A 21,538-nucleotide genomic window follows, 5' to 3' on the forward strand; every position below is an offset into this window, starting at 1 on the left:
ATATCAGCACAATGCTGCACGATTAGAAATTATCTCCCACAAATTCAAGTGTTCTTATTAATTTCCAAGAATGCGAGACGATCTGTTTGGGAAATTTTTGATGTGGATGCTTTTACTTTTCACCGCGAATTAGGTTGCAGTTTGTTTTAAGCGCTGCAGCTTAACTGCGATGGTTGCCGCCATCCCATAACAACAACAAACTTTAGAGCCCGTTGAACCGAGGATGGAAGTGTTTATGGTAATTCAGATTGATTTCTATGACATCTAGAGTCAAAACAAATGAAAACATTTCGCTTGGAAGAAGCACTGGAGATATGTCAGGGCAGGATAAAGAATTTAAAAGTGCAGCAGTGGCGAGCGTGCGTGGCCTTTCTTTTAGTTTCCATCTCTGTCAGATCTTATCTAATGTGAAAACTGCTCAACTTTCTGATGTGCCGGTGACAAGCTGAAGCAGCTCAGAGAATTATCAGGAATACAATAAGACACAGGCAGACGGACAGAACTACCAACCGCAGAGGGACTTAGTTCTACTAGCTTTAGCATTCTGTGTGTGTGTGTGTGTGTGTGTGTGTGTGTGTGTTGTTCTTTAGCCCTCTGTCTCTTCCTATGTGTCTCTCTCCCCCAGCAGCCCTAACTTCTCTCTCCGCCCCCTCTGCACTTCTTTCCTTCCTTCCCTAGCGGTAGCCCTGGATTAGTTCCATTGCCTGGTTATCTAGTGTTGGCCTATTTTTCCCAGAAAACTGCGGTTTCTACTCCGTAGTGGCAGGGACTTGTGCGCGTATGTGTGGGTTTGTGTATGTTTTTCAACGACAGTGTGATCGCTTGAGATAACGCTCTTGTTATTGTTTTCTCATTATTTAATTTACAGCATTGCACAAAGGCATATTAAGGCACAATTATACATTTTAAACACAGATTTGCATACAGCCATGTGGCTGTGCTTCCAGTTCTGCTGTGATGGGGTAACAGTGGAAGGAAAAGCCCGTCTTGTACTTCCTCAGGTGCGTGTTAAAAGCCAGGAAGTTGAGCAAAACTGGAAAAATGGAAATATATCAAAGAATTTCATCAAAGAATTTCATGAAGGCGACAAAGAAGATTAAATGAAATCAGCGTCATTCATTCATTCAGTCCGCCTAAATTGCATGTGCATCCAATTTTAGCCTGTCACTCCCAGTGAAAGCAACTTGGGAGATTTCTGTGACTCCACGCTGCACTCACATAAAACATGCTGTAAATCCCACAGGGAAATTTCTTCTTTCCTGTGACGAGCACTGCTGCCGCGACTCGGAAATTAAACCTGAATCAGGATTGACGTCATCTGCAAACATTGACATCGTTGACGTGATTCCATTACACATTTTGGAACCTTTTCAGTGAATGTTTCCCAATATAAAACTGCTCATAAAACAACACCATTGCAGTAATCCAAAGACAAACTGAGTAATAAAATGCTGAGCATTAAATTGTTGACTTGGTAGTTTCGGAGAGTCGCCGGCATTCTTCGGATGATGCAATTCCTGCACTTAAAGTCATGCAAGCATATTCTGACTGTAGTGCTGCGGCTCCAATGCTCTTACTTGGACTACAATACAGCCAAAAGGAGAAATACTCTATCTATACATTTAAGCCTATAATCCCATCATATTTGTAAACTCTGCGATCGCTGGTGCCTTCAGCCCGAGTGCGCTGATAGAACGCAAGCTGCGAGAACTTTTTTCAAACTTTGAGCCGATAGGTGTGAATAGTTAAAGTGATTACTATTAGTGTGTGTGGTAACATCACTTCCAGACAAAACTATTCCTGGTTCTCCACACTGGCAGGACCGTGTGACTGGATGCCACACCATAAACTGCAACATGAAGAAAATTAGATAATGTGAGTCTTAAATTTGAAGCAACAATGCCCTTTTTCCCGCCAATCTTAATGCAAATGACTTTTAATTAAACAACCCGCCTGCATAACCGCTCTTCAGCGCTAAATGCGACTGCCAGTCCTCGTGCATGGCTGCACATCAACACATATGTGAACAGAAAACCTGAGAAAAAAAAAAAAAAAAACATTCAGTGCACTTCTGGGACTTGGTATGTTTTGACATGCACAGAACCAATTCAAGCCTGTGTGCCCGTGCGATAGAAGGGTTTTAATGGAAACTGCAAACCTAAACCGCACGCAATGCGGAGTGTGAGCGCCGTGTGCCAAGAGTGCAGCGAATCAGCCCCACGCAAACATGGGCGCAGTGCTTTCGCTTATGATCGTAGGGGGGAGGAAAAAAAATGTCTTCAGAGCGTGACAGCAGCCACATATATTGGCAGGGAGTGCGTGATCTTCAGTGGAACTCATTAATATGCTGGATTGTGGTTCACTCACAGGGTAATAAATCTTCCTAACTGGATCAAAAATGTGTCACATAACTTGTGAAATTGCAGGTCCAAGGGCAGCCTCACAAACCACTTCTGCAAACAGCTCCGTGCAGCAGCTGCCACGGATACACAATTAACTGCTGACACCAAACCCACGGGGTAAATAGCAGGGAGATTGTCCATGGTTTGCACTGTTGCACCCTCTGACCCAACTTTATGATGGATTTCTGTCTGCTTATGAGAAACTAAATGATCTTTGGAAGGAAGTGCGACACCCAGGGGTGCTCCGACACTTTCTCGCTGTTACAAAGTCACTGCTCAGAAGCCTGATGTTTGAACACGTTTCTAACATTGGGGGTTGCAGCGGCAGGGGTTGGGGAAGTGGTGAAAACCTGACATTGAGAGCAGGATGTAAAGAAACAGAATTACATGATTTCAGAACATTTACATTAAAAGTGCTGTCTCTTTCCTTTCTGTTACCTGCTGCCAGGGTCTTTTGAAAGGCCTTGAATGTGTGTTCATGGTACTTTCTCTTAAAGGGAGTGATGGGATGCATGATGACTGCAATGACTGTATATATATTTTTTCCTGGAAATAAATAGAAAGTGATGTGATGATGAAAGACACTGGGAGTCTTCCACTTTTCCATTGCCGATAATTCAAGAATACATGTGGACCAAGCCCCTTGTTTGCACGTCAGTTACCATTTTAAAGTATTTCCGGTAACTGACGTTTGAACGGTCAGTTACCATTTTAAAATATTTCTCCTCTCGTAGACAAATCAGGGACTTGCAGCCGTCTGTCTGTCTGACTTTAGAGCTGAAAGACACAAGCCACAGGTTTTGTAAAACAATTATTACATTTGCTGAGTTGAAAAACCAAATCAAATAATTAAAATCATTTCATTCCATTGCACTACAAAGGTGCAATGGACCTTCTGAGATGCAGCACGCAAACACCAAAGGCATTGTGGCTCGCTTTCAGGGGGGTAATATGTTTGGCTCGGCTACGTTAGAATTTCGTGTTGACCTCTGCACCAATGAGAAGCCTCAGGCGGCTGCTTACCGGCTTCACTGGGATGTTGCTCCGCATTTGGAGTGATTTATTTTGGCTCTTCCCCCGGATGGAGATGTGAGAGATGAAGCAAATCCAAAAGATTTTTGGAAACATTCCATTGTGGCACGTCGGGGCAGAGCGATGGGGCTCCACACACATTAAGGCATTTCGGAGCGTGTCAAGCCCGTTTGGTCACAACACTGCAAAGCCACCGTTATAATAAATACAGGGGGGAAACTGCGCAACCTTTCTCAGCAAAGGTCAGCGAACACTCGCTTACTAAAATATCTTCCTTTAGAATGAACTTTCAGCATTAACAAACAGGCTTATTGTACAGCTACATCTTCTATGAATTGGGCCGGAGGTTGCCGGGAGAGGCGGCAGAGTGAGTGGGACGGAGCGGCGCTGACTTGCAGCTGGGGCTGGTGCGTCGAGGCCACAGATGCCAGGTCGGGAATGTTTTTCTATGCAGGAGATTGCGGCGCTCCCCACACAAGGTCTGCAACATGAATTCTGCCTCATCTGCGCTCCTCTTTGGCGAACAAAAGGGAAAGCGTCGGGCTCCTCTTGGCCTCATCGCACCGTGCACGTGGGCCGCCTGATGGGTTCGTATCAGACAGCTCTGCACGGCTCCGGCCAAGAAGCTGAGCGGCGAGCGGGGCGGCGGGTCAGCAGGTTAACCACTGTCCTCGCAGTGCTCAGACACAGGAGAGCAGCAGCAGCGGTGGTGGCGTGATGGCTGCGATCAGCACTTGCAGAACATTGGTGCGATACCCCCAGCTCCAGTGTCGTGCTTGAGCTCGTCCAGTGGCCGATCGACCATGAACTTGTTCATGTTTTGGCTCAACGTGAACTGGACGCACTATGTTTCTGCTTGGTGAACGCCTTTTGCGAATGAGTTTGTGAACAGCGTTTGTGAACGGCGCTCTCACACAACTGTGTGCAGGATTTCCATAGAAAACCCAGCTAAAGCACAGCGCAAAGAGGCTTTCACGTGTCGCAGACAAAAAGAAAACAATGTGGCAACACCAGCCATCACAGTCGCACCGCCTCATGCGTCATCGCACTGCCAACAAAGCATGGAGGCAAAAACAAATGGAAGTAGCAGCACTAGTTAGATTGATATATCGACATAGATCAATTGGATTTTTTAAAATATTGTATTGTATATCTTGTAACTACTGTATAGTTTAACCACTTTTAACTGTAAACTGTAACTACTGTATAGTTTATTTTTATTCTTCTATTTTCACTTTTTGTATTGTTTTTTTGACTCCTGCAACAGTGTAGTTTCCCAATTTGGGATCAATAAAGTTCAATCTAATCTAAACTAATCTAATCTAGTTACACACTGCTACATCCACCGTTAATACGTCTACGTATGATTACTTTAGATAATTTTATGAAAACGTCAGTGATGATCCAGATGGGGGAAATCCATCACCACTGTTTCTCTCTTGTTTTTGTTTTAATACTTCTTCATTAAAAAGAGCATTCAAGCAGCAGGTTTGTCCTCATGTTTTTGAGAATAAACTAAGGGTGAAAGCTGCAGCTGGCTATTAGTGTGGACTGGATGGGCAGCAACAAAGTGTTAAGCTAACGATGGGGAAATGCCAGTATTCTGAGGGCTGTCCCCTCAATGCTAATATAAACCCTGATAATGATGATAAATTGTTGTGAGTTCAAAATTGGATACAAAGCGGAAACCTGATGCATAGTTTCAGTGTCAAAAAAATTATGAAAAAATAATGGCTTGAAACAACACATTGAAAAAACAACCGAACCAGTTCATTTTTGGAACAATGAACTTTCAAAATCTGAATTAGGAACCATAAACTGAACTAGTTCATTTTAAAAAAGTTGTAAACTGAACTTTGAACCATTTCATGTCGAAAGTGAACTTTGGCAACACCGCTCAGTTCCAAGTGGGCTGCTGTGTGCGGTTGGCTTGTTGCAGACGGCCTTCAAGCTTGAGCTGAAAGCACCGCCTGCAGTGAAACACACCGTGGAGAGCCCGGTTTGGGGGGAGAGCCCGGCTGGGGAGGGGGTCTCAGCGCAGCAGCACCACCGAGCTGCCCGACCACGCTCGTGTCCCAACTTTGCACAAACGGGCTGGAGGAGGCGGAGTCGGGGGCTCTGCGCGGTCACTCCATCTCGCCGCGGCAGCGGAGACCAAAGGCTCAAGAGGGAGCTGACGCACCACTTCTGCGCTTCTCACTTGATTTTTTTTTTCCATCCCAGGGAAGGAAATCGGGTCGAAATGAAGTCGGTACATTGTTGTTTTTTTGTTTGTTTTGTTGTTTTTTCTTGCATATTACGTTGGTGCCAAATAACTGCAGGGCTAATTATCTCCAGCAACAGAGTCTCAGAGGTGGTAAAGGGTTGCAGCTGTCGCCTCTCGCCACCACAGCTATCCGCACCCACCTTTTTAAAATGAATGAGTCTGTTGGACCATAACAAGCAACAACTGTCCGCGGAGCCGGGTAGTTCAGTGAGCGACTGTGGACACGGCAATAAGGCACAAAACACACACAAGCCTTGACAAATCTGCTGCAGATCAAGGCCCTTGGACTTTTTTTTTTATTGTTTCTTTTTTACAATGTATCGGTCAAAGCAAGGACGCTGCATTGCAAAGCCTGATTGGCTCTAGTTAAACAGACAATGGTTCAAAAACATGGAAATAAAACAGGATGAACAGGTGTATATCAAGAAATCAGGAGAATTAATAGCATGTAATTGGATTTCAGTGCAGTGCAGTGCAGTGAGTGCAGGTGTACCACAAGCACAAGGTTGATAAACCAGTTCAGGCTCATTCCACAGAGTTTGAGTCACACTTGGAAAACACAATCAATGAGGCAAATTTACAGACAACTGGAGCTGCCGTGACTATTAAAATGGCCGTGTGCAACTGTGATTTGTCAATCTCGACTGAATGCAAAACCAAAGGATGGTTAATCTTCAGGAGCCACCGGCAGCTCATAAGAAAAGATAAAATATTATTCTAGCAAATAATAATCTCAAAAAGCTGGAAGTGTGAATTTTCTCAAGCCGCGATCATTTAAATGTGCTGACATTTAATTAGCCAAGAAGCAATTGGTAAATTTATTATTCTCAGCCTTCTTACTTATGCTGCTTCAGTTATTCCGCACAACATTTAAAAATAAATAACTTGCGCGGAGAGAGTGTGTTTCATGCAGTGTTGGCTTTGCTAAAAAGCAAAGAGAGGGAGAGAATTCTCAGGGCAAAACTTTGTGCAACATAAAAAAGTGCTACTGCTGCTAGCGCGACTAGCGCTCCAACTCCACCAGTCAGAAAAGTCTGCGCTCTGCGCTATTCTTCTCCAACCAGTCAAAAAAAAAAAAGCATTATATTCAGCCAGTGACAAATAATAAAAGCTAAGTAATGTAAAAAATAATAATACAAAAACAAGAAAACACTGTCATCCCTAACTGCGCCACCAACTTCAAATACTGCTTGGTGCATCCACAGCTTATCCCTCCTACACGCCAGCGCAGCGCCGGGAATAAGCTCCCAACACTTTGCCGCCGTTCCGCAGGCTTTTCTGTGTCTCTTTTCCGCAGCAGCGCCGCAGGCCTGATCCCAGCCAATACTGACGCAGCCGGTGCACCGCTGACCTTTATTTGACTGCGCGTCTTTGTTGACAAACTGAGCTAATACAGATTAAAATGGTCAAGTGGTATTTAACCTGGCTGGTAACGCTGGCTACTACCTTTTTTTTTTTTTTTTTTTTCCCGCCTTAATACATGACAGCGTTACCAAATTGTGAAAGCAAATGATTGTACAACAACGCCACAGCTTTTTTGTGTTTGTGCCCGAGTCGTTTTGGCAATGGTTTGTGGGATGTTTTTTTGTTTGTTTGTTAGCTTTGTATCAATTTTTGCTGTCTCTTCGCAAGCTTTCTGTTGCTTGTTCTTAGCGTCTAACAAAATAAAATGCCCTTTTGAACTTCATATCTCTCGTTAAATGAAACAAAACCTCCTGCTGAGAATTAAAGTACAAATCAAAAACCTGGGTCAAAACAATTCAGCAATGGACATATTGACAGTGTTGTAACTTTATTTATTTGAAGGCGTCAATTCATAAGTAGGTGCTAATTATGCAAAGTCAATACCAAAAAGGTAAAAGGCACAAGCTCAGCATCTTTACTCACATCACACCCAACTGCCATTTAACTACATTGTTTTATTTTGACGTTTTTCTTTAAGGGGGGAAATGTATTATATACAAACATAATTTAGATTAAATACACTACAAATCTACAAAATCTAACCGTGGATCCAGTTTTATTTAATTAAGGCCGAGAGTGAGGTCTAGACATTGTTTGAGTCAGATATCTAAACTGAAAGATTATTTTGGTCCACACCGAGCAACACACCATGAAAAGTTGTGCCTCCGTTGCCGCTCGATATTCAGTCACTTGTATGAAACCAATCAAGCGACTTCCCACTAATGATGTTGGAAGTGTTTTTTTTCAGAACTTGACCTCTCGCTAAATCTACACACAAAGCTCAGTCTACCATTATATCGTCTCTACTAAAGTACATTTCCTCTAGAATGGTGTCTCCACACCTTCCTTAAGGAAATAGGAGGGAAACTTCTGAATAATGACGCTAAACTGAAGCTAAACCTTTCCTTTCATTTCAAACTTTACATTTCAACAAATCGCGTTTTTCAATCGTGTATTTTTATCACAACAAAACGTCCGTACGCCGGAGCATCAGCTCAAATTAAAGCCGACACTCGCCGTTCTCCGAGACTGCGCCCTTTTCAATTTGGGAGACATGAGCATTCAAAGAAATGCGCAGCCGTCACGAGGAGGAAGGAGTGAAACCTCGAGGAGGGAACGCTAAAGGATGAAGCGCAGGGAGGGAAGATCAGACAGGAAGGAGAAAGTCGGCTCTCACCTCATTTTTAGGTTGCCAGGCGATGGCTGACCATCGTAAACTGAGACAATATCAAAGTCTTCCTCCAGCGCCAGCGTGACAAAGGTCAGCTGGATCCGGTTCCTCTCCCCGGTTATTATCAGCCACGTGCAGTTGGCGTAGTTGGGGTAGCCGTGGGGGAAACCTGGAGACTCGATGGTACCGTTCAGGCCCTGGACCACACCGCCACATGATTCGGCTGCAGGAGAGAAACGGGACAGAAGAAGAGAGAAACTATAAACAGGAAGTTTACACAAGGCGAGAGCGAAACGTCAGGACATCTGCGTGTAATTACATTTTCTTTCAATGTGGGATCCTGCCTTTCATTCCGGCCCGGCATACATCAGATTTTTAAAGATAAAGACTTTGTCATTTTTAGCCCGTGGCATTTTAACGCTTGTCAAGTTCAGTATGAGGCTGCGGGAAAAAGAAAATAAAGAGTGCATGTGGATTTGCACCGCTGCGATTTGACTTCAAACATTTTCCTTTCAAATTCTGCCCAACGAAATCTTAAGAATATACGGCAGAAAAAAGATTAAGTGTCTGGAGTGAAACAAGGGATATGCAGAGTGCGCGCCAAGTGGAGTGTCACTCACACACACACACACACACACACACACACACACACACACACACACACACACACACACACAAACAAAGACAACAAAACACAAGCCTTGGGCCTCGCACGCAACTTCTCCACCCGGGCCTCCCTCGACGCTGCGCCTCATCACGTGGCGCAGCTCGAATGCAAACGGAACATATGCTGCAATATTTACATTTCACGTTTCTGACCCATTTAACCCCCCCGACAATGTCGGTGCTGAGATGTGATGTCATAACTTCTCGTGACATCACACGCACCAGACTGTTATTGTAGCCCGCATATACGATGCAATCTCTCGCAGCTCCGCGCTCAAAGCCCCACAGCTGCTCAACCCCCGGCCTTAGATAACCTGCATGCGGACAAACGCCGTGCACGTTCTACATGGCCTACAAGGCACATTGATTCAAAAATGATTTGCAGATAGACAGATAGAGATAACTCTGATTTATTTTACATCTTAAATTTAACTTTAATGAATTGAATGTAGGATAGTCAATCCAGGTCATATATCTATATCTATATCTACATATATTAACGATACAATTCTTCTTTTTTTAAATAATAATATAATAAAGAAATCATTTATTTAGGAATCCCTGACCTAAGACACCAAAAAAAAAATTTTAAAAATCCCCACTTCACAGATTTAACCCTCTGTTTATAACCACCCACAAAACCGCCAAGCTTGGCTTCCAGCTGAAACGGATCACGCTCTATGAAAAACTGGAGCGGGCAGAAGAATTTAAGGATCGCCTTTCATCATTTCTGGAGAACGCTCACTGACAGCACGGAGATACAGATTATTGTTCGAAAAAACAGGCACCGAGTGAATTTTGCATGACAACCGACCTTTCAGGATTTTTTTTTTTTTTATAAACTTAAAAACAGCCGCGTTGCTTAGTATTGTATTATTAAACTAAGAACATATGGTAGAAGTTGTACCGAGAGAGAGAGAAGAAAACTTATTGGAGCAGTCGGATTCCCGGGCCGACGTCTTGGATGGTAATTAAGGGAAACGTATCAAACGTGCCTCAACGCAGAGAGACGGTCTTTGAGACGTACGCTCTCCTCTCCTCTCCTCTCCTCTCCCATCCTCTCCTCTCCAGCAAACCTTCGCCAGTCCACTCCGGCCGCAGCAGCGCACACACACGCACGACAGATATTAAACCGGCTTTTATCTTGCGTTTGGAAAACATTACTGACCACGAAGAGCGATCTGAATTTAAGGATCCTCGGCAACAACACACTGTGTCTCAGGCCTGCGTGTCTCCTCTTCACTTCCCCTTTCATCATTACCAACTCTCCATGCGCCTCTCTACTCAATGTTTCATCTTCTGCTCCTCTCTGCTCCAGAACACTTTATACAGTTTATTCCTAAGACACTCCAACACACAAGGCGTGCAGGGTCGTGTGTGAGGGAGAGAGCGAGAGGGAGAGAGAGAGAGAGAGGGAAGAGAGAGAGGGAAGAGAGAGAGAGAGAGGGAGAGAGGGAGAGAGGAAAGAGAGAGAGAGGGAGACAGAGAGAGAGAGGAAAGAGAGAGAGCGAGGGGGAGAGAGAGGAAAGCGAGAGGGAGAAAGAGAGAGAGAGGGGGAGAGAGAGAGAGCGAGAGAGAGAGGAAAGAGAGAGAAAGAGGAAAGAGAGAGAGGAAAGAGAGAGAGAGAGGGGGAGAGAGAGAGAGGAAAGAGAGAGAGAGAGGGGGAGAGAGAGAGAGAGAGCGAGAGAGAGAGGAAAGAGAGAGGGAGAGAGAGAGGAAAGAGAGAGAAAGAGGAAAGAGAGAGAGATGATGAGAGATGATATAAATGTGTGCATGGCCGACATGGAAGTCAGCTCAATTTTTCTCACATATATGACATACTGCGCTTTTCATCCATTGCAGAAAACGGACTTGTGACGTGCACACACACACACACACCCGCACACCACAAGCAACTCCCTCCCAATCACGGTCAGACTAAACGCCAGTGACCGTGCGTCTCCGCTCCGGTATTTTGTCTTCCTCCGTCAAAATGAGGGCGGCGCGTCGACGCCGTGCGTGCGCCGCCAGATGTTCTCGTTTGTCTCAAGTATCGCAAAAAACTCACAAACGCATGGAAACACCCCCACACGCGGGGCCCGAACGGACAAGCTGTCAGCAACGCACGCGCGCCCTCTCCCTCTCCCACACGTGCACGCACCTACACAAACTTCAAACCATCTGGTGCGTCCAGATTCATTTCAGACTGCTCTCTACTGTCTTTCCAGCCTATTTCACCCCCCCTCCCACCCCCAACCCCGAGCCGTCTTTGTGTCCGTCTCTCCTTCTTCTCTCTGGATGCCGTCTCTTCCGTTGCCAGATCTGCCACCCCCCCCCATCCATTTGCGAGCAGATGGGGTAAAGAAAACTCGCCGGATACTTGCATCAAACTATATACCATCTTGTGGCACGGCACTGGGGGCATTTTAGGGGAAGACAGAGAGGAGGGGGAGCAGCGCTTCACCACGGATCTTCCTGAAAGTCACTTCCTCTCTCTCACTCTCCTTTTTAAGATGACGACGTTCATGCGAGGACAGTCGGCTAAATCCAGCAGCTGAGAGTGTGTTTTGTTTTTTGTTTTTTTGTTTTTTACAGTTAATTGCTAAGAAAGATCAAGTTTGATTCACTATGAGGACATTAAGTTCACTAAACTGTTAAGATTTCAAAGATACACTATGTCTACTGACCATCACATCCTGACTAATTTTAAGGGGAAAGTTTGGAAATTGTTTGGTCTGTGTGTTCGGTCGAGAGTCTCACTGTGCAGAAAAGTGAAACTGAAAATCAGATTTTTTTTTTTTAGCCCATCCAGATTGAAACCAGTGTAGTCTGAACAGTCACAAATCACATGAAATCCGATTTTTGCAAAACAAATAGAAACCACCTTCAGGAGGTAGTTTCAACTTTGTCATTTGGACAGACGCGTCTCAGTCTGAACAGCTCCCAACAAACCGATCGGTTTTGACTGTCCGTGACGTCACTCTATGCCACTCTATGACCAGGGGGCGCCATTCCAGGTTCCACTACACGCTACGCTGGACGACGCCTCCGCTCCGACATCTCAGACTGATTCCCCGTTGCCGACCCAGTTAGTCCTCGTACCTGCCTGCCTGCCTGCCCTTGGACTGATCACCTGGTTACCACTCATTCTGACATTGATCCCGTCTCTCTCTGCCTGATCCCCGAAATTCTGACCCTCGCCTGACCCAGACTTCGTCTCAGCCGGGTCCCCCTGGTTCTGACAGCTGTTAGTAGCATCTGCAACCAAGCGTAGTGTTCTGCTGCTGTTTGGCTACTGGGTCCCGGCCCGTCTGCGGCCGCGTGCCACTGGTAGCCCTCTAATGTGATGACAACACCATGGATGGATGGGAGGCTGCAAACAGATGGCTAAATCTTTTTGGGTTGTCTAAAGGAATTGCACATGGCTGCTCCACTGCTCCGGGTGGAATAACACTTTTTTTTTAGATGCAAAAAAAAAATTTTTCACCATTTTGCCCCACATGAAAGACACACACTGCTGATTACGGCCGCAGGTGCACAGAGCAGCCAGCAACCACACTGGCTGCTGCAGCTGAGGCGATGGGAGGGAAGGGCGGAGGGATTCCGGTCCAACCTGACCACAAGCTTCCTGGCTCATAAATCACACGGCGGCAGCGGCGGCGGTGGCGGCGGCGGCCTCCTCTCCCCCTCGCTGCGCTGGACCACAAATCAAACACATCTTTATAAGTTACGCTGCGCGGAACCATTGACTCCGCTGATTCAGTGCCACCGATGAAAAAGCGCAGGGTCGGGGACGGCGGGGGAGGGGTGGAGGTGGGTGAGAGAGAGAGAGAGAGGGGGGGGGGGGGGGGCAGGTCTGTTGTGCCAGTCGTCGTGGTCCTCCCTCTCTCCTTTACGTAACGCTCCCACCCTCCATCCCTCCCTCCATCCCTCTCCTTTCATTACCTCGACCTCGGAATCGCTCCGTCTCTCCCACGTCATGTTTAGCTCACCGTGAGCGCCGGCCCCTCCGTCTTCCACCTCCTGCCCACCGCCGTTCGCCCCCCTCGGCACCGCCGTTATCCCCCCGCCCGCAGCCCAATACCCCCCTCACTGCTCCCCCCCCCACCCCCCTCACTGCTCCCCACCCTCCCCCCTCCGGTCCCTAAATCCGTTCCCTCATTACTCCCCTCCTCTGCGTTCGCCTCTTTTGACACAATTACCTCTGTTTTAGAATCGATGCACCCCTGCATCCCCTTAAGTATCATTATATCTCTTCCTACCTCTAACACCATTATCGTCAGTGCAGCACATTCGCTTGCCGAGGCGTCATTATATCCGTCTCTCTGTGTTTCCCCTCCTATGCTGCTCGAGTGTTAGCTTGTTTTTTTTTTTTTTTTTTACCCACCCACTCAGCTCCTATATTTATCAGACATAGAACAAATATCTCTCTCTCTCTCTCTCTCTCTCTCTCTCTCCTTCTTTGCATCCTGTCAAATGGTTTACGGGGAGGAGGGGACCTGTAGTTAAGAACAAGAGTTAAGGCCGTTTAGCCGATGCTAAGTGGAGAGAAAAGCCCTGGCCGTCGCAAAAATATGCACAAAGTCGTGGCTGGAAACTCTTGAGAGAGCTTCTCCACCCTGGCAATTACGTTTAACACTCACTCGAGACGATTTCCCGCAGCCATCGGAGGGCTCACTGAAAATGTGTATATAGCTCTGGAGCTTCTCACGCAGGGGTTTTCGCTGAGGTCATAGGATCTACAGGGGTCAAACTGTTATATTTTGCTGAAGCCGAGTTGAGGTTTTTGTCAAAAAGGAGTTTGATGGAAAAAACCATGCTGATTTTAAAGGAGGAGTTCCACTTAATGAGTTTAGAGTTTGTTTGTTTTTTTTGTAGCGTAGGATGTGCACAGTGCAACTTATTTTTTTCCCGAACAAATAATGAAATTGAAAACGGTGAACGAGCTGAACAAATGGTGAGGTGGGGGACATGACATGCCCAGTCGCTGGTCTCCACGGCAACCAGCCGAGTGGGGGAATTGAGATATGTATCATGCCACGTACACAAACAAACACACACTCGCACACCTACGCACACAAACGCGGCGGACACAAAAGGAGAATCAAGGCTGTGTCCGGAGTAAATCCCAAATATGTCAGAGGGGAATAGGGCTCGGTGTCTGGAGATAGCAGATAGGTTAGATGGATCATGTGCTTTTCTCTCTCTCTCTCTCTCTCTCTCTCTCTCCTGCGTGTGTGTGTGTGTGTGTGTGTGAAGAAAGAGTGAGAGATGAAAAAAAAAGGATCAAAGAACTGAGAGAACAGTGAGAGTTGAGGCAGGCTGGGCTTGCGTGTGTTGGGGCACCGACGTCACACGCCACCGCAGGTACGTGTGTTCTCACGCTGACAAGCAAACTTTTTTCCGATTGAAGCCGCCATCGATCTGCTTTCCAATCAAACAAATGCAGAAGATTTTACCTGTATTGAAATAAGGATACAAAAAAAAAAACCTCATTTGTCCAGAAAGCGGTAATGTGAGTATTTGTCCGTCTTCAAGGAGCTGCTCAGCTGCGTAGATTAGCATAACTACTAAAAAGCATCCTCTCTTATCTTTGAAAGAATCGTAATAATAATCACCGCTAATGTGCTTTTCCTTGCACACATTTTCTCCGGAGGTCTTTACTCGCGGATGAATCCTTTTCATCCTTGCATGTGTACTTTGTGCTCCCACAGTCTCAGCTGAGCAGCACCATGCTTGTTTGTTTGGCCGTTTGGGACGGGCTGTCATCCAGTGATGCCAAAGCACCGGGGGCAGTTTGTATGAAGTAACGGCAAACACTGTAAATGGCACCGCCACGGCGAAGGCGCGCAAGCCCAACGCGTTGCCAGGGGAAACCTTCGCAGACGGTCAATTCCTGCGCGTGGAACCTGTTTAATGAGTCGCCATTTTTCATTTCAAGAGGTGTGATCAAATATTACATTCCAGGTAAAATCAAAACAGAATCATTAGCGCTACGTTACATTATCTAATTGTCTCTATTACCATATATGTGAAAGCGCTTCTATAAACGTACAGAGAGCAAAGTTGCATTTAATTAGCAATTAGACTCAAGAATACCGCGGCTTGATAGATCCTCCTTCATGTCGGCTCTGCATTTCACTCAACTGCAAAAGATGTCTCCGAACCAAACGATAGACGACCTTCATACAATTAAGTGTCGGAGAGTTTCAGTAATGTCTGAAATGATTTTTAAAAAATTTTCTTCAATTGTGCTCTGGCCTGCCATCTGCTGGTTGAGAGATTGCGACCCCTGCGCTACAGTTGACGTTGGTCTGCAACATTCTCACTAATCAAATCAACAAATCGAAAAAGCAGGAGGAAGCCGCGGGAGGGAGGAGGGAGGGGTCGCCACAATTGAAGTGAAGTCGAGCCGAAACATTTTCAAACACAGCGGCACTTGCTGAAGGGGAGTCTGCGATTGTCGGCGGGTTCACCACTGCAACATTTATTGCCTTTGCCACATCAGCGGGGATTTCATCTGCTCTGCGTCTCTCGTCAGGCTTCAGCATCGCTGCCGTCGACGTCTCGGCGGCGTCTCGTGGAAAGTTGCTGTTGTTATTCACCGCAGAGCCGGAGTTAACTGTAGTGTAAACTGTCAAACTCTCCGGGTCTGAGTTTCCTTGACACGGTGTGGCGACGCTTCTGAGGCGAGCTACACAAGAGCCCTCTCTGTGAGGAGAGATGTGACCATAAAAATCACCCCCGCCTCCCCTCAGCATGCAAAGTCACTGTTGAAAAATAAAGCAGCACTCAAAAAAAAAAAAAGAGGCTGGGCGCTCGAGATTTAACCTCAACTGAGGTAAGATGGGGGAAAAAAAGCCTATGAATTTGTGGAAATGTTGAGCTTTGAAAGTGCTAGGGGGAGGAGTCAACGAGTCAAAACACACACACACCCGCACACACACATGCACACACACACACACACACACACACACACACACACCAATCCGAACCAGGCATTCAGATCTTTGTGGTCAAAGGCTTGGAGAGGAATATCGAATCCACACTCTCAGCATTCTGCTGAAGGTGTGTGAGAGAGAGAGAGAGAGAGAGAGAGAGAGAGAGAGCAGGGGTAAGCAGTCCTCATTCGCGTGTGTGCATATATGTGTGTGTGTGTGTGTGTGTGTGTGTGTGTGCACACATGGCCTCGGGGTGTATTTGCTGCTTAGCTGTAGAAGCTTTGCTATACCATTATGCTGAGATGTTCTAATGTAAACTGTTGTCAGCAGCCAGGACAGGGGTCACTCTTTTATTGCTGACACACACACACACACACACACACACACCCCTAATGTTTTCTTTACATCTTTCGACTCGCGCTCGGTCACATTCAGCGGCGTTTAGCTTTCGGTTTTGTCTCGCGGTTCTGCTGGAAACATCGGCCATTTGCCGCTCCGTCCTCGCCGCTAGCACAAAGAATAAAAGTGCAGGGGAGACGGATTCTCCAGATAATAACCCGTAGCTGGTCGGAACAGAAGGCTAACATGTCTTTGACACCTGTTTGTGTGATTTATTCACTTGTCCATCCTTCGAGAAATTGACAGGCGTGATAGCTAAATACACCTGCGGCGGACGAGGTCGACGGAGTTCCATGATTGTACGTGATGGACGTTTGACTCCGTCGTCCAATAAAATGCGAAAAACATTTTTTTTTTTTTTTTAAACACAACAAACAGACGGCAGGTTACACAAAATGACAAAAGGCTTTTTTTAAAGAAAAATCCAGCGCCACCTGGGGTTTTGTTTGTGTCAGCAGGTGTTCTTACGTTCGTCTGCAGGTGTGCGCGCACAAACAGCGGGATGGGGGGGGGGGGGCGGTGGTGGAAAACAAAATCACACCTTCACAGGCAATCAAATGTGTAATGTAATGTTGTGATCACTTCCATTAGGATCCCTCCTCCTCCTCCTCCTCCAGCACCCCCTGCTGGGAAGATGAATCGCTCAGCTGCCAAACGCTTCCGCTCGACCCCCGTGGCATTTGTCCCCCCCCCCCCCCCCCCCCCTTCGGCTACGAAACAACAACAAGCGAGTCGCGCTGAGGCCCCGTCTGCCTGTTGAGCCCTTCAGAACACGACACCGGCGCATATTCAGCGAACGTCGGGGGGCTGATCAGAGGCACAGCATCGCACAATTCACTTGTGGACCTGAAACCTGTGGAAGACTTTAATGGGGGGTAGTATTACACCTTAAAAATGACCTTCAAAAAGTAGAGAACCTGCTCAGTTTGGGTTAACTTGAGTCCTCAATGAATTCTTTGAAGGCCAGCTTGTGAAATAAGTGGTTCCGTAAAAGAAAGGGAGGAGAAAGAAGAAAGAAAGAAACGACACTGAAGGCCACTTGTGAAACAAGAGGTTCTGTCAGAGAAGGGGGAGGAAGAAGTGGAAGAATAAAGCAACGACACCTCTAATCCATTCAAAGCCACTGCACGTCATTATGAGGCGGGAGGCCAAAGACGGATTGAAGTAATCAGCAGGTAAATAATTCAGCGTTCCAACCCCGGTAAATTTGTTTGCTTCCGTCAGTTCTGGTATTTACCTCATTAGCTACACCTGCGTCAGCTCGCTGTTCCACGCTGCCGAGCGCTTCCAGAAGCTGCTCGTGGGTGGGAGCGTGGAGCTGCACATCGCTGGGATTCTCTGGGTAGGTCTCCCGTTCATTTTCACTTGTGTGTGTGTGTGTGTGTGTGTGTGTGTGTGTGTTGGTCTCTGCGGATTTCTGTGTCCCCTGTGTATTATGACTGAATGAAAGACAAGAGGCTAGTGAGTGATTAGTCTAATTACTATGCACACACACATGCACACACACACACACACACGCAGAGATAGAGAGCGAGAGACACGGCAGCCCTAGTGCACAATACTCCAAAATCATGGATAGTAACAGGAGAACAGTGCACCACAGCCATCACGCTGGAAGCTGTGCCGCCTTCCATGACATCCTCAGAGGCTGAACCCCTCACCACTGGAATATATACATATATATACTTTTAGAAAAATAAAAGACGATAGATCAAAAGGGATTTTTCTTTCTTTTTTTAATTATCGTGCAACATTTACATGCAACAAAGAGGGACACAATGAAAAGAAAAGGGGTGGGAGGGAATTGATGATAAGCAGGAAGAGTTCAGGAGGGGGCGTCTTTGTATCTCCATATTCACCCCTGGGGCTCTAATATCCTATATGGTGCAAAGTGTTTGGTTATTCATCTTCTAGGACACCGGAGTAACACATGGGAAAGCAGGTTGTGTGCAGGCATGTGACGAAACGGAGAGACAGAGAGAAAAGCTGCCTTCCGAACCACGGTGCACGCTAAAAAAGCAGCACATCTATTGTGCAGATGCAATGATTTCAACACAGGCTGCGTATGATACTAATGCGCGTTGTCGTTTCCTCAGTTTGTTAACCTCTGATTCTTCTACTTTTTACGTGACTTTTTTTTTAACAACAATTTGCAAACAATACTTTGATGTAATACACATAAACCAACCATCCAGAGTTAATCAGTGATTAGTATGGGTGTCAGAGTCGGGGAAAAGAAATCACAGCTCGGTGCGCGCCTCAGTTTTTAGGTCACGGTTCACAGAACAAATAAGAAAAAATAAAACATAAAAGATCTTACTGTGATTTCGGCTTTGAACAGAGTAGCACAATTTACCTTTTTGCAATTCAATAACCTTGAGACAGCGCAGCCAAAACAAAATGTGTTTGGTCACATTCAGCTTTAACCTGAAAAGCATTTGTATATTGTTATATACGACAATGAACTAAAGGATATAAATTCAAACTTGGGCATAAAGAGTCAAAGTTCCTCAGTGTGTTCCACCTGAATCGCATTTAAACATTACGAACTCAACGTTTGACAAAAGCACAAAACCGGAACATCCCACTGATGAGAATTATTAGCAGCATGCTAGCAAGCTAGAGGATACCGACCTCAGTTAGCTCGCTAATGCTCGTAAGCAACTTCCGCTAAATAATCAGTGTGGCAAGCGAGAGCGATCATCATTCCACGCTGACTGGAGTTTATTGTACTTCCCAATTTGGACAAAGCTAGCAGACTAGCGCTAAAGAATCAACCTGAACATTCAGGCCTTGTGCATCGTAAGATACATGATTGAATGAGAGAAGACGTAGATTGAGGGTGCCGGAGGTCAGATGAAGGGATAAGACAACTGAGGAAAAACAGCTCAGGTTGGAGGAGAAGTGAGGAGAGAAAGATTAGATCTACCCAATAAAGTCAGACAGACGGAACAGACATAAGACTGATTTCTGCTCCACAAGGAAGAGTAAAAAAGACCCTTCTTTTATTCACATCAATGGAAGTAAAGAGTTTTCTTTACAGAAAGTTCACGAACACTGCATCAAACAGCGTCAGCTCCCACATAATGAATCATTGTGCTCATTCATTTTCTTTAAATTGCTTTTAATTATTTAAAACCACATTTTTTTTGTTTTCTAAATGATTGTGAAAAGGGTCATTATATCATGCAATTGCTGCCACATATTGTACTCCATTTAACAGCGATGTGAGTCACGAATATTGTGTAAAATAAAAGGCAAAAGGAAATTAGCTTAACTGCTCTCGTTAAATCGATTTCATTTTTATTAATTTCCATTTTTATTTCCTTTTTTATGAATTTCCATTTTAGCAGTTGGCGTGCTGCTAAAATGTTTCACGGTATTTTCAGATGAAGGGCCCGGCCTCACGCAGTAAAATCTTTACTTAAACGGTAAGTACAAGGTGTGTTTATTTTTAATTTATTCAAGGTGTCTCCCTCGACCCACAGCACAAAATGGCAAAGGCGGCATTAGAAAATCCGCTTTGGGAACTTTAAAGAGCAGGTCAACCCATGTTGCACAGGCTGGCAACTTAATGGCAGCATCATCAGGAGAAACTGCCAAGAATCTTTTTTTTTTACGAAGGGACACAGGCTGCCACGCGATATGAAACTGTGGGAACGTGTGAAACATGAAAATTAGGCAAAATGGGGGCTATTAAAGAGGCCCGGAGCCAGCATGAGGCTCTGCCAGTGGCAGAAGAAGAGTTGTCTCCCACTGCATGGGCTTTAGTTTGATCGTCAAATCCTCATTTTGTTTGATGTCATAAACAGACTCACACCAACATGAAAAGTTGTCCAGGTGGTCAACTTCAAAGTTCCTTTAAGCCAGAAGTGGGCTAAACTCTTTGACCCGTGGGCCACAATGGTTTCTAAAAATTTGACTGAGGGAGCCGGAGCAGCAGCAGATGGGTGAAGCGTCTTGGTGACCCACCTCATAGGATGAAAAAATATATGATGGGATATGTGGAAAACATGTGCTTTAAATGAACATGAAAATGAACAAAAGCTTTACAACAAAATGTGTCTTTGAAGCACCACTGTATTTAGCTCTTTATTGAAATGACTATTGAAACAGTGAAAGAATTGATGGAATACAGCTATTCTATTACTTACTTACTATTAATGTAATGTCTTCAAGTTCACCGGGCCAGATTGGAAAGCTTAACGGTCCGCATATGGGCCCCGGGCCGTGGTTTGCCCATGCCTGCTTTAAGCTGTGATCCCCTCTCTCCCATCAAGATCATTAAAGCTCATTGATTACAACCATTTCCGATTCCTCCTGTAAGCGTCTACGTGAGTTGTCATGTTAGTTTCATTCCCGGCAGGAAGCGCGCTGAGTCTCTGGCCATGAAGAATAACCAGAGGAGAGCACGCCGATTATCTGCGCTATTCTCGGAAACATTTTGCATTTCAAGGGTGCACGTTTGCCAACAGACTCATGGCCGCTCTCCTGCTGTGAAGGTGAGCTTCTCAGCCGGCAGGCGGGGGTGAAAACGACGCCTCCGTGTGGTCTACAATGGAACAGCGGCCCTCGTCGGCCGAGGCAGAGTCCACGACGTCCCTGTGACGTCCCTGTGGAGCTAACGTTAGCGTCAAAACGTCCGCCGCCCCACCGGTTGGAGGGGGGGGGTGTTTTTACAACAGGTGAATCATTTCCTGACAGCATCGGCCACGGCGTTCAATTATATAACAGGAGCAACGATGGAACGCAGGGCCAGATCGAGGGTGTCGGCGGCGCAGAGCAGAGCGCTTGTGCCTGTTCCGACTGCCATCAAAAATTCAAATGAGGCTCCCTTTTTTTTCCTCGACCGAGCTAATTTTGGCGAATCCATTGTTTGTGCGCGTTCGAGTGTTTTGTCGACGGCAATAAAAGGCCTCAAGAGCTCAGAAACGACGCGGGTGCAGCTCTCGCCAGGGACGACAAGGCGGCTGAAACTCGTGCGCGGGTATTCTGTCCACGGTCTCAGGGACGGCGAGCACTTTGAGAGCTTCTCCTCCGACCGGGCTTTGAGACGCTGCCAGTCTCCCCAGCGGGTGGCGCTCAGGGCTCCGCCAGACAGAGGGAGAGCAACTCGTCCATTGTTTCTGATCGAAACTGATAATTAGTCTTCCTAATCCATTCTCTCTCTCTCTCTCTCTCTCTCTCTCTCTCTCTCTCTCTCTCTCTCTCTCCAGGT

General features: G+C 46.1%; 1 protein-coding gene across 2 annotated transcripts in view; it reads right to left on the reverse strand.

Annotated features, from left to right (window-relative positions):
• The window catches only part of LOC142886795 (CUB and sushi domain-containing protein 1), a 237,083-nt gene extending 228,611 nt beyond the window's left edge, over positions 1-8,472 (reverse strand). For both annotated transcript variants that reach the window (XM_076023968.1, XM_076023957.1), the window contains exon 1: positions 8,342-8,472. In XM_076023968.1, coding sequence (XP_075880083.1) covers positions 8,342-8,346 — 5 coding nt within the window. In that variant the 5' untranslated portion in view covers positions 8,347-8,472. The remainder of the gene's footprint in view (positions 1-8,341) is intronic.
• Between the last annotated feature and the right edge of the window lie 13,066 nt (positions 8,473-21,538).

This window comes from Nelusetta ayraudi, unplaced genomic scaffold (genome assembly GCF_046127955.1).
Source record: "Nelusetta ayraudi isolate G7.1 ecotype Tasmania unplaced genomic scaffold, CSIRO-AGI_Nayr_v1 ptg000002l, whole genome shotgun sequence".
Classification (NCBI taxonomy): Eukaryota; Metazoa; Chordata; class Actinopteri; order Tetraodontiformes; family Monacanthidae; genus Nelusetta; species Nelusetta ayraudi.